The sequence below is a fragment of the Dermacentor silvarum genome, chromosome 2, assembly GCF_013339745.2.
Source record: "Dermacentor silvarum isolate Dsil-2018 chromosome 2, BIME_Dsil_1.4, whole genome shotgun sequence".
Classification (NCBI taxonomy): domain Eukaryota; kingdom Metazoa; phylum Arthropoda; class Arachnida; order Ixodida; family Ixodidae; genus Dermacentor; species Dermacentor silvarum.
Genome location: NC_051155.1, coordinates 62,364,537 through 62,376,735, shown reverse-complemented (window position 1 = coordinate 62,376,735; position 12,199 = coordinate 62,364,537). Strand labels below are relative to the sequence as shown.

The 12,199-nt window shown below is 45.4% G+C and overlaps 1 protein-coding gene across 1 annotated transcript; it reads left to right on the top strand.

Moving 5' to 3' along the window:
- Positions 1-4,261: 4,261 nt before the first annotated feature.
- On the top strand, positions 4,262-9,020 carry LOC119440956 (male-specific histamine-binding salivary protein-like). Its single transcript, XM_037705742.2, has 5 exons — positions 4,262-4,390; positions 5,378-5,544; positions 5,877-5,959; positions 8,682-8,765; positions 8,862-9,020. The coding sequence occupies exons 1-5, from the start codon at positions 4,262-4,264 to the stop codon at positions 9,002-9,004; spliced, it is 606 nt and encodes a 201-aa protein (XP_037561670.1). The 3' UTR covers positions 9,005-9,020.
- Positions 9,021-12,199: the final 3,179 nt, after the last annotated feature.

Genomic DNA, 12,199 nt, shown 5'->3' with positions numbered 1-12,199 from the left:
AGCGGGTCACCTGACCTCTCCGCAGTCTCCGGCTCTGATCCATGCGTGACGACGCCGTCATCGACGGCGCACGCTCGACTAAGAACAGCTCCGCTGTTAAAAGCCGTCGCTTTCCTACCACCGTCGTTATTCCATCGCCGTCATTCCAATGTCACCAGTCCGTTGTCGTCATCAAATCGTCGCCACGTGGTTGTTTTCATTGCGTCATCGTCACAGAATTGCCGTCGCGACGTCGCGCTCGTTTAATCGTCATCATCACACCCCCGCTGTCGTCGTGCCGTTGTCATGCCTGCTGGCTCCTGGCTAGCATTGGGCAATTGGTCGGTACCGGAGATAAAGCAAACTAACGTCAGATATTGCGCGATTCTAGGGTGGTGAGGCAAGTAAGCGCGGACGTGGGATCCAAGACTAACAGGAGCCATTGCCCTGCTGCGCTCCTCCTCGTTCCATCGAAGTCATGCTGTCGTGGATGTTCAATAGCCGTCTTTTTGTCGTTGTGACGTCATTCCACCGTCGTCCCTTTATTGTCATCATGCATTTGGAGACATGTCGTCGTCATGATTCCGTCGTCGTCATCTCACTTTCATCGTGTATTACACTAGTGCATTACAGTTAAGTTTGACAGATCGCCGAAGTGGAATAACCCCAATTCCTGGGCATGCGCGGATGAACGCCGAGGGTGAAAAAGGGAAACACTGTATGCCTTTAGAAAAGACTACACTGCAAGAAGCTCAAAAAGATGGCCGAAAGGGGAATGTCCAAACTTCCTGAGTATGGGCAATCGTCCGGAGTTATTAAAACTCGAGGTTCCAAAATAAATATACATTTTATTGCTGTCAAAGCTTTATAGCGGTGGAGGAAATAAGAGTTTGCGGGACAATTATCAACGCAATTATTTATTACAAAATTTTACCAATTAGCTATATTCTTATTCACTTAAGGGACATGCCCTTGCAGATTGAAGGCAGGCCCAGTACTCAAAGTATACTAACTTACCATAAAGTGTGGTGAGCACCAGTTTCGAGAAATAGGAAGTCAGAATCTGCAGTCACATCCATTGCTGCGTCAGTTAGTGTTTCTTTACTGATCAAAAATTATGTAAAGAAATGTCTCAACTGTAACAGCAGTACCTTTCATGGTACGTTTACATTACATGTTTCTGAGAGTTGTTCTACACACTAAGCTTTCAAGAAATCGGCGATGATTTGAGTTCTGGCTGACCTCAGTTCTGCAATAAAAGCATGAACAGAAGTCGGGAATTAAAATGCAAATCAGCCAAATATTGTTAATATTCGTACTAACGATTATTGTGAAAATTTCGTTGTTGTGATTGGCATAAAATTTCTTCAGGAAAAATAACATTTTATGTCAAATTCTCCATCTTTATGATCACAGACAGTCTGAGTAATATTATGAGTATGAAGTATTAGTATGAAGTCCGAGTATGAATTACCTTCAGCTCCTTACTGATTTACAGTAGAGGTCATATATGCAGGTTTGCACAAGCCTGCTTGCAGCAGTTACAATTGAAGGCATGACGCATCAAAAAAAGTTATCGCCTTTGAAATAGGCTGGCACATAGTTGATAATATCAGCATGAAATGTGCAACACAGTATATTTCAAGAAATGCATCTCCTGTATACTACTGTTGTAGAGGTAAATACAGTATATATATATATATATATATATATATATATATAAATACTGTATTCACATCGACAATACATATATATATATATATATATGGGTCTCCTACAAACCTTACTGCTCGGCTGCGGGCCATCTTCAAAGCGGATTTTCCACAAACAGCTTTATGCCCAGTAGTCACATTAGTCAGGTCTCTGATAATTAGGTTTTGCACAAATGGTACACATGACATTGGCAATGGTGGCACGTTTTGCAATCACTATGCATTTCGGCATGCCACATTGTCTGAATCGCAAAGCATTTTATAGAGTCATGAAGCGATGGCTCCCCCCCTTTGTAAATGATACGTGTCCATTTGCAGATGACAGAAACCGTTAACTTAAGCTATTAAGACTACTTCATTAGGATATGCAAAACAAAGGAAATGAAAGACACGACATCAGACTTGCGTGACCTTGCTGAATCACAACCTAGTTTCCCAGGAAGCAGTTGCAAGAAGTTCACTGACGTGTGATTCTATCACATGCTTTAAAACGTTGCCCCTATGGCTGTCTCTCTTGGAACTAGTGCTAAGTTCTGCGCTGCACGTGACAATAAATATACACGCTCTGGAGTATTTAAATACGTAGTTTACAGCACAGGACATAATCAACCCAAACAATTTGGATTTTACCTATGCATAACCGATACCCCCATGTCCCTTATTTTCGCCAAATAGAGCATTTATGTAACCTAGTGTTCACTCGGGAGCGTAGTAAACACAGCTTAATTGACCACATGACGATTTCCAGTGCTCGTTAAGCAATTTTCACCAACTGTATTTGATTAAAAGTGTAACAGCGCACACAGATTTGCTAAAGCTATCGCCTAATTTTCGCTAAATTTACTTTTGATGAAATTTGTAGTTCCGCCAGGGAAACAGGTAATTCTGCGTGCTCTCCAGACACACTCACAACGATACCGAGTGCTCGCATAGGTAAAGTACTTCAAACGAGGCAATTAATCCGCCCGTAACTTTGCCTACACATCCCTCATTGCCTGGCCCTTACTTTCGCCAAATGTAAACAGGGTGTTTCATTAGGTTAACGAAGACACCTGCGAACCTCGTAAAGTGCAAGGAAATACGAAAAAAGAATGGTTGAACAATGATTTGTAATGGTCCTAATTAGGAAGAAACGATAACATTTTGCGATGAATTAAACTTAACATGCCTACGATTTCAACTAAATATAAATTTTGTGCAACGCAGAGTTTTCTCGGAACATTAGGAAGCGCGTTTGATAGCGGCCGTGGGAAATTTTCAAACATTTGCTTTCTAAATGGGCCCTATAACGTAAGACTATTCCCCCCCCCCCCCCCCACCCAATACGTTTTTATTCCAATCTCCTGATGTCAAATGTATGTAACCGATGACGCTAGCATCGGGCAGTGACTCACAGTGTTCACAGCAGACTCAAGCAAATGAAACCCTCTCCTAGCTGATAGGAGGTCACTTTTGTTTGCTTTCAAAGCCAATAGCAATGCCTTACATGACAGATATTTTTCCCAATGGGCTTACCAGAGGCGAGGAGCATGTAGAAGTGGAAGGAATTCGATGGGGCCGGGTCAACGCCTCCTAGATAGCACAAGGCCTCTGCACTTCGTTGCATGACGTCATGCTATTTTGCCCGACTGACATGGAATTCAATGGGGATGCTCCTAAGTAAGCAGCGGTGATTTTGACGTCACCGCTTTTGTCACGCCGGGCTTGGCAGTGGACATTTCGGTCCAAATAGCATGACGTCATAAAGCAGAGTGCACAGGCCTGCTATCTAGGAGGATTTGGCTGGGCTATATATATGTAGCGCATTGAAAGTAGATATCCTGATGAAGAAGGTAGTGGCAGCGTCTACAATTTGCCTGCTTCTTCTTGCTTAGCTTTCGGTGTCTGAGGGAAAACCGCGACGGCGTGCAACGAAAAGGTAAAACTACAGCTAAGATGTATTCTCTGCGCAGAAATGTTTTCACAACGATGTCGTGTACGTGCTGAAAGGGCTCGACCAGCATTATAGTGCCACGCAAAAACTTTTATACCGCAAATAAATCGGTATTCGTCAAAATCCAAATCAGCATTCATTCCGGAAAGGGGAGTCTCCGGCTGTTCAAAAAAATTATTCAATTTTGTTTGGCATAATGACATCTTTATTGCGCACACGTCACTTTGATGCGGTGAGGTAACTTTTGATGAATTACGGACGGCTGGTAGTGAAAAAAGGCGTAGAATCGAAAGTAATTATTTTTCTTGTGTTCGGTCTAATCATGCATAATCAGTGTGGACACGTCATATCTTTCGTCCCTTGCTACACATCAGTGCTCGTTGCAGCCTAGCTCTTCGGATCTTTGTAAGACAGCGCTCAAACCACCCAGAAAAGGCGCTTGAGTTGCTTGGATTCCGCCCTTTCCCCTGTCTACTCGAACAAAACTTCGCCTGGCTTTGAATGACTGAAAATGAAAATGAATTGACTGAATTGGACATAATGAAAATGGATCGGCTTAGAATTAATATGCTTTGTTTTTATACACTTTCAATCACTGGGCTTATTCATGGCGCCATTTTTCACCAGTTTTGTCAAGATGAAGTCAATAGCGGCAGTGAATCTCGGTTCCTTGGGGATCCTCTTTGTCGCCGTAACTTTTGCTCTAGCCGAAACTGAGCTGCTCGAGCGACAACCGAGGCTATCAAAATATCAAGATGCATGGAAGGTAAGTAAATTACAAATAAAGGATTCACCTTTCAGCAAGCCATTCGCTCATGCATCGTGTTGCACACAATTGCGATTCCTTGGTTCATATGTCGTCGTGCTAGACAATGATGTCAAGTACAGTATCGTTCTAATTCGACGTGATATATACATATACTTACACACTAATAGTTAAGAGCAAACCACTTCTCACGTACTCTAACATCAGAATTTCACAGCGACGATATTGCTCGATTACAATTGGTTGACCATGCTTTTCCTCATGATTTTGTTTTCGCAAACCAACTGCACAGGGGTTTCTAAAGAAGTTGGTTCCGCGATCAGTTTCAATAAACCCCAGCTTGTTGTGCTTGCTCGAAAACCCGATTGATCAAACAGCACAGTACTTGTTATTGTCAAACTTAATAATGCGACTAGCGTGTTCTTGGTGTACTCTGACCAGTCTTCGTTCCGACTGTCTAACTCGCCCGCCAAAAATATGGGCCGATCGCGAAGGTTTAAAAATGTGGCCGTTCGCGGTTGGTATGGTATGTGCCACAGCTATGCGCCACTCTTTAATGAACCTTTTTGACGCCAACTTCGGCCACTCTGTATATGCCGCTGGGTATGCGCAGACTTCACGGCAGCGCCGCCAGAAGGCGCAGCGTGTCCTAAGGGAATTAAGCGTGAGAGAGGAGCGCACACGCTTCATTCGTGATGCGTTTCAGCTATTTGCGTACTTGGATAGTTATCGTAGAGGAGTTCTGGCAGAACTTCTTTCCTTTATAGGAGCAGTTCTCTGGGGTATAATGGGCCTAAATGCGGTTATTTATAGCTAATAACTGCATTCATAACCCATATGGTAATGCTTTATTCGGAATGTGTACAGGTTTTGCGAACAGATTTAAAAATGTACTTGGTAAGCTGAGTTTTGCGAAGCACGCCTTTTGATTTGATTTATATCAATGGAGTGCATATTTAGCAATCGTTTGATTGTGCTCTCTTTCAGTCATTGACGGTGCCAGGACGTTACTACTTGTATATGAGGTCATACGAAGACGAGCCGTTCTACGGGGCAGACAGAAAATGTGTCTTTAACGAACTAGTCTCCATCAACGAGGAAGAAAAATACACCGTCAGCACGTTCGGATCTACCAGTACGAAGGACGGCACGACGTAAGATATTTTTTCCCGGTTGTTAGTGGTCCCTGCATTTTGAAGAAAAAATTGAAGCCTGGAATAAGGAGTCATTCATAACGTGTTGCACCAGTAAAGGAACTTCCTCTCTCTCGCGCCCTCTCGTAGGGAGATGGTCAGATTTGATCAGAGGGCTAATTCATAATCAGGGAGGCAGGGATTCGTTTACCGTAAGTTCTGCCGTAAAGGAAGATTTGACCTACTGGGATACTTGAAGAGAAGAAATTTACGATGAATTACTTCAAAGGTGAAACTCTTACTTTACAAGTTTTTAGAAGAATACGCCGCATTGTTGTTGATCTCGTTTACAGGAGCACGCAAACGGCCTACGCATGGGCGCATGCATCTGAGGGATACACGGTGCCGAATGTTATCGAAGCGTCAAACTCAAAAGGTAAGGAAAGTGGGTAGAGGAGTACTGTGATACCTCTAATTAGGGCACCATGTGCGTATGTGCTTGGTCGCGTGCGTTTGTCTCTCTCTCTGTGTGTGCTTGCGTGCGTGTGTGTGCGCGTGTGTGTCTGTGTGTCAACCTGTGGCTAATAATCTGTTTGTGTCTGAAAGCATGCTCTTTGAAGTATAGAATATAGATATAGAATATTAATATTTCCCAGCAGGCTGGCCACCCATTATATTCACCCCAAGGGTAATACGCAAACATTCTGCAGCTTGGTCGTTAACTAAGCTGACCTGCATACTAGCTTAGCCTAATTTATGTGCGTCGGAATCTTTTCTGTCGGTGTCCGTCCGTCTCTCTAGCCAAATCAAAGAAGCCATCGCATCGCAGATATATTGCGGAAACATGTTATTTCATTCAGGCGCTCTTTAACGCGACTAATTTATTTTCTTAGTGGCACGAGCATCGCGTGACGCTCTTGTTTCTTGCGCGGCAACTTCCGGTTAGGGACCGACTTACGGTTTGTTAGAGAGGTGGGACGAAATTAAAAATAAATCATAGAAAAGTAAACACAAGTAGATTTCGATGGTTCTACTTATGGTTGACGATAGATATGACACGAGAGCAGAGATTTAGTACAGAAAAGAGCTAGTAAGGAATAATTTGAAACAATTAAGGAAAATCTAATTGCAGTACACCAAAGCCCACTATCCTACACTTTAGATACCCACCGCATCAGTACAGCATCCCGTGAAACTCCAAGACCAGAAGTGACGTCATCAGTGACGTCACACTTAAACCAGCGGTAACCGCTCTTTATTAATTAAAATAAAAACAAGCTATTTAGTGCTACACACCACCTGACACAGAGTGCACACTTGCCTAATACAGCGGAGGGGTGAGTTCATTCCCTCCTCTCTCGTTTCTCCTCCCCCGGCGCGCTCCAGCTCCGTCGCTCGCTTTCTCGCGCGTGCCAGCTGCGCGCCGGCGCTCGCTACATGCTTTCATGTCAGCGGTGGAGGGACGCCTAAGGTGCGCTTCGTGCGCCGTCCGCTAGGGGGCTACGCGTCGCACCCTCCTTCGCTCCCTCACACGCTCCTCTGTGCGTGGCGGTTTCCCGCCAGTTCCATTCGCATGCTCCTCCGAGTTCGCTTTCCCTCTCTACACCAAGGTACACCAACGCTGAAGTGCCAGACACCTAAGTCAAGGATTAGGGTTGTTTCTCATTTTTTTCTCGTCAGCGAGTGCTTTAAGGTCTTATTTTTTAATAATCAAGATTGCTCCAACGCTCTGCTCTCTTGTATTGTCAGAGACGTGATAGTGTGCTTTCGAAGTGATTCGCTAGTGAATTAGAAAATATATGATGGAGAAAAATTATACAGGGTACCCAGGTAGCATATAACCCCTTCAACGAATACGATTGCAGCCTAGTTGCAATGCCGTTGAAACATCATGGCTGGCGTGCTTATGAATGTCTTTGAATGTGAATGTCTACAGCGTACACATGTAAATGTAAACGCCCAAAGTCCAAACGTCCGCCACACTCTTGATTGAACGTCAGCTGCGAGTGTCACATTCCTTTCTGTAACAATTTCCCTTAAGGTGATATAAACGATCATGTTTATTTATATTAGACATACATACTACAGTGATCTACTCAATACATATAAGTTCGTGAAACCACATGAAATGGCATCATCGGTCGGATTTCGATTGTGCAGTCATGTTTATTAAGTTGATCAACGTCACTTTAGCTTTCAGATGAAGAATGTTTAGGGGTTCACGTATCGATGACTCGTAAACCTCTCCTCTTTATACTATTATGAGTTGACTTAAGGGTGTCCAGTGCTTATTAGACTGCATGCCGGAGATTAGCTACGCAAGCAACAGCCTTGAGCGCCAATCCTGGTTATTATTGTTGTACCTTGAAGTCAAAGTAGCAAAAACGCTAAAAAAGACGGATGCAGAGTCAACACTCTGTAAGCGAATATGTTTGTTCTGTTTTTTACGCTTTGCAGCACTGTCGTGTTACAGATGTTTTCGAGAATGCGCGACGCTTCACAACCAGATATTTTATGCCTGTAGGAGCAATAGACCAGATCGTCGTTACATTGATAGCATTCACAGGTTTTTATTTCTCTATATTATTTTTTGCAAAGGTCCATATTATTGACAGCAGGATGTGGATGAATGTGGAACATTTTCAGTCATCCATCAGGGATGTCAGTAGATTTCTTCCATTTATTGTACCAACAAATATCTTTCGGTAGTACAACCGCAGTGGTACTTAAGCCAAGGGGCGAAGTACAGACCTTCAGACAGACAGACAGACAGACAGACAGACAGACAGACAGACAGACAGACAGACAGACAGACAGACAGACAGACAGACAGACAGACAGACAGACAGACAGACAGACAGACAGACAGACAGAGACAGACAGACAGACAGACAGACAGACAGACAGACAGACAGACAGACGGACGGACGGACGGACGGACGGACGGACGGACGATGGACAGACAGACAGACAGACAGACATACATACATGCATGCATAAATACATACATACATACATACATACATACATACATACATACATACATACATACATACATACGGACGGACGGACGGACGGACGGACGGACGGACGGACGGACGGACGGACGGACAGGTTTTCATGGAAGTTGTATTGCATTTTTCTGCCTTCCTATCCAGAAAAACTCTTCACCCTGGAGTATCCAGTAGCTTTCTCGGAGTACGATAACTGCGACATACTGAGGGTTCCTCACCGTGGCAATGGTACGTACTGAATGCTTACTTACTAAGAACACGTGCGTACTCCATCGCTTTGACTAACCGGAGCTAAATCGTTTTACTGATTTTTCTATCTTTTAGCCTGCGAGCTTTGGGCAAAAGAAGGCAAGATACATCAGATCAAGTCGCTCTGCTTCTACGTTTTCCACCTTCTCTGCGGACCAGAAAAGTACTTCGTCTATGACAGAGACCTTTGCAGTCGAGAAGTGGTTCCTTGTGATTAATAATTAGTACGATGAATTAAAAAAATGAAACCGTGAGCTTAAACAGTGCAAGCACTGTGGGTGAGCCAGTGTAGCGAGCGCTGGCCGATGGCGAATAGGACTCCAGGAGCCTTGTGTTCTGCCTGCAGCGTTGCAGTCCTCATCTGCTGCTGTATTTTCCATTGTAGCCTCTGAAATGCGCGCACAGAGTCTGTGTGGGGCGCAATACACATAGAAACAACCAACTGCCATAGCTACTCGATTATTACGTAGTGCTTGGCGGGTCCAGCTCCGAAACGCACATTAATTGCTTCAGGGGCTTAAATTCTAAGTTTTTTTCCCCTATTCATAGGTTGAAGCTGAGGACGAATAGATGATCTGAGGACGATGACAGGATGGCGACGACGAAGTGACGACAGCCGTTAATGTCGGTGTAACGTGAAGTACTGACGGATGGTCGGACACAGCGAACTGAGCGAACACAGTTGAGAGCTTTGAACTATTTTATCACTAAAAACAAAATTGCAGTAGAAGCAGCATCCGTATTGACAGAAGCTGCTGGATGCTTCATAGAACTTGTTAAGTTCAGTGCAAATTTCCCGGTGATTGCGTTGAGTTACATAAGGAAAGTAGTAGTAGTAGTAGTAGTAGTAGTAGTAGTAGTAGTAGTAGTAGTAGTAGTAGTAGTAGTAGTAGTAGTAGCAGCAGCAATAATAGTAGTAATAATAGTAGAAGTAGTAGTGGTGGTAGACAAACTTTATTACATACAGAAACAGGACGGGTTCCTACCCCAGTCACTCAGAGGGGTAGGGGGGGGTGAACAACGGGGTTTGTCTGGCAGTTTGCTGCTCCTATTTCAAGGCCGCACTGGCACAGGCCATCCGCTCAGCCCCTTGGATTAGTCATACTGATCTTCCAGGGCCGGGCTACACAGCAGCACGTCCCATTAGTTCCATGAGCTGTTTGTTTTGTGTTCTTCTCCTTGTTCTGCACAATCCCACGTGAGGTGAGAGTGTTGCTGTTGCTCCCCACTAGAGCACTGCATGGGACGATTTTATCAACCCGGGCGCGTTTTTACGTTGGGCTGCCCGCCCGAGCACGACCAAAAGTTTCAAGGCGAGAAATCATCTACGTTACCCGCCCGGCCCGGCCCGCCACCCCTTTACCTTAGGCCCGAGCCCGGCCCGGGACCGAAAAAGATGACCGAGTGGCAGTAAAGAAAAAATAAAGAAGATGATGAAAATAATTTATTCTTACGGCATAAATACATCTCATATGCAATTATGAACACTATTTGAGTGGTCTGAGCACAAATATCAGCGCGCGAAGTAGTACGAATGACCCTGCCGAGCAGTATCGCCAGTGATATAATCTCGACCGGGTGAGGTGGGTCGTCACCGCAGGAATCAGGAGACGACGATGAAGGCGGGCATCGTGATGATGAAAAATAGAAAAAATTGTTGTCACTTCATTGGTACATGGTTTTGACACTATCCGAGTCTCGAGCGGTTCTGATTAACACAGTGGCCAAGACGGCCTTAAATCCCCTCGTGGTGGCCGATGTTTCCTTCGGGGAAGTCCTCTTTCCGGTGGTCAAGTTGACGACCTCCTCTCCCTCGGGTCTTCCTTCTTGGTAGCTCGCCGTTTTCGTCTGCTCCGTAGAGGTGAGACGCTTTCTCGGGGATGAAGGGGATCATCTCGTCACGGGAAAAGCGCTGGGGCTTGCTTCCCACATTGGAGAGATACAGATTCCAGGAAGATCATAACCTGCCGATGACTCCTTCGGGGAACTTGTGGAAGTGTCAGACCTCTGTCGGGCGGTCAAGTTGACAACCTCCTCTCCCTCGGGTCCTCCTTCTTGGTAGCTCGCCATTTTCGTCTGCTCCGTAGAGGTCAGACGCTCTCTCGGGGATGAAAGAGGATTATCTCGTCACGGGAAAGGCGCTCGAGCTTGATTCCCACATTTGACAGGTGCAGTTCCAAGCCGATCATAACACCAGCAGTTTCCAACGGCACGACCTTGATGCGGCCCAATCCGCTTCGATCGCAGCGCCGCCATAGTATTCTTCCACGTCGGGCGCCTCATTGCAAAGCATGCGCCGCCCCAGCCGCTCGTCCCACTCAACCGTATTCTAGTCCACTATAGCCGAAGCGCAGCCACGACCGGTCGTGAGCGCAGCGCATGGATAGAGTAAACGGAGAAAGAAAGCTACTCATTCCTCCATGGTGCAGCGTAATGCGCTGCTGCTAGCGGCCGGTTGAGAACATGCGTGCAATCATGAATGGACGCAGTGCCATATTTCAGCCGCGTGACGAATTATCTTTCCAGTCATCGTTTTACCAATTCGCCTTTGAAGAATCAGCAAGTCGCGAACGCGCTTGCACCACGCTGAAAGCATTAATTACATTGCTTTAGGTAAGGAATACAATGACATCATTTGTTTAGAGGTGACTTCAATATTTCCGGACTTTTACATTCTGTTCATACAGCATAAAATACGATGGAAGACGAAAAGGGAAGTACACAGGAGTAGCACTGCTAGCTTACAGCTGCGCCGGGGCAACCTGTTTTTCAGAGTCGAGACGCGCGAGGATAACTCGCTGCACGTTACATGCACACCACCAGAAAGTCCGAGCCCAGCCCGGGCCCGGGTCAAAAAGCATATGCCGTGCCCGAGCCCGGCTCAAGCCCGTGAAAAAACTGCCCTACCCGGCCCGGGCTTTCGGGTAAGCCCGAGCCCGTGCTGTGCTCTACTCCACACCACGGGCATATATCATAAGGAAATTAGCGCAAAATAACGTAAGAAATGCGGACGACTGGATAGAGCACTACAACCACGAGAGTCCCGTCATCTGTGTTTGTTCTGCTATTTGACACTATGTTCTATCGCGTGGTAGTTCACCAACTACCCCAGTTGGCAAAGTTGGCAGTTAACCAACTACCCCAGTTGGCAAAGTTGGCAGTTCAATAACTACCCCAGCAAGGAAAGTGTTCCTACGTGACAGTTACCCAAACAGCCCAGTCGGTTCGTCACAGGAGCCCATGGTCAACATCCTGATTAAGAGTTGCCAAACTTATTTCAGTTATTGTAGAAATGGCTCCCCAAGGTACGTGGTACATCCCACACTTTGATTCGCAGCTATCTGTCTAACTGAGCACAATTTGTCGCTATTGATGACATGAGGTCAAACTTACAATCAATTACATGCGGGGTG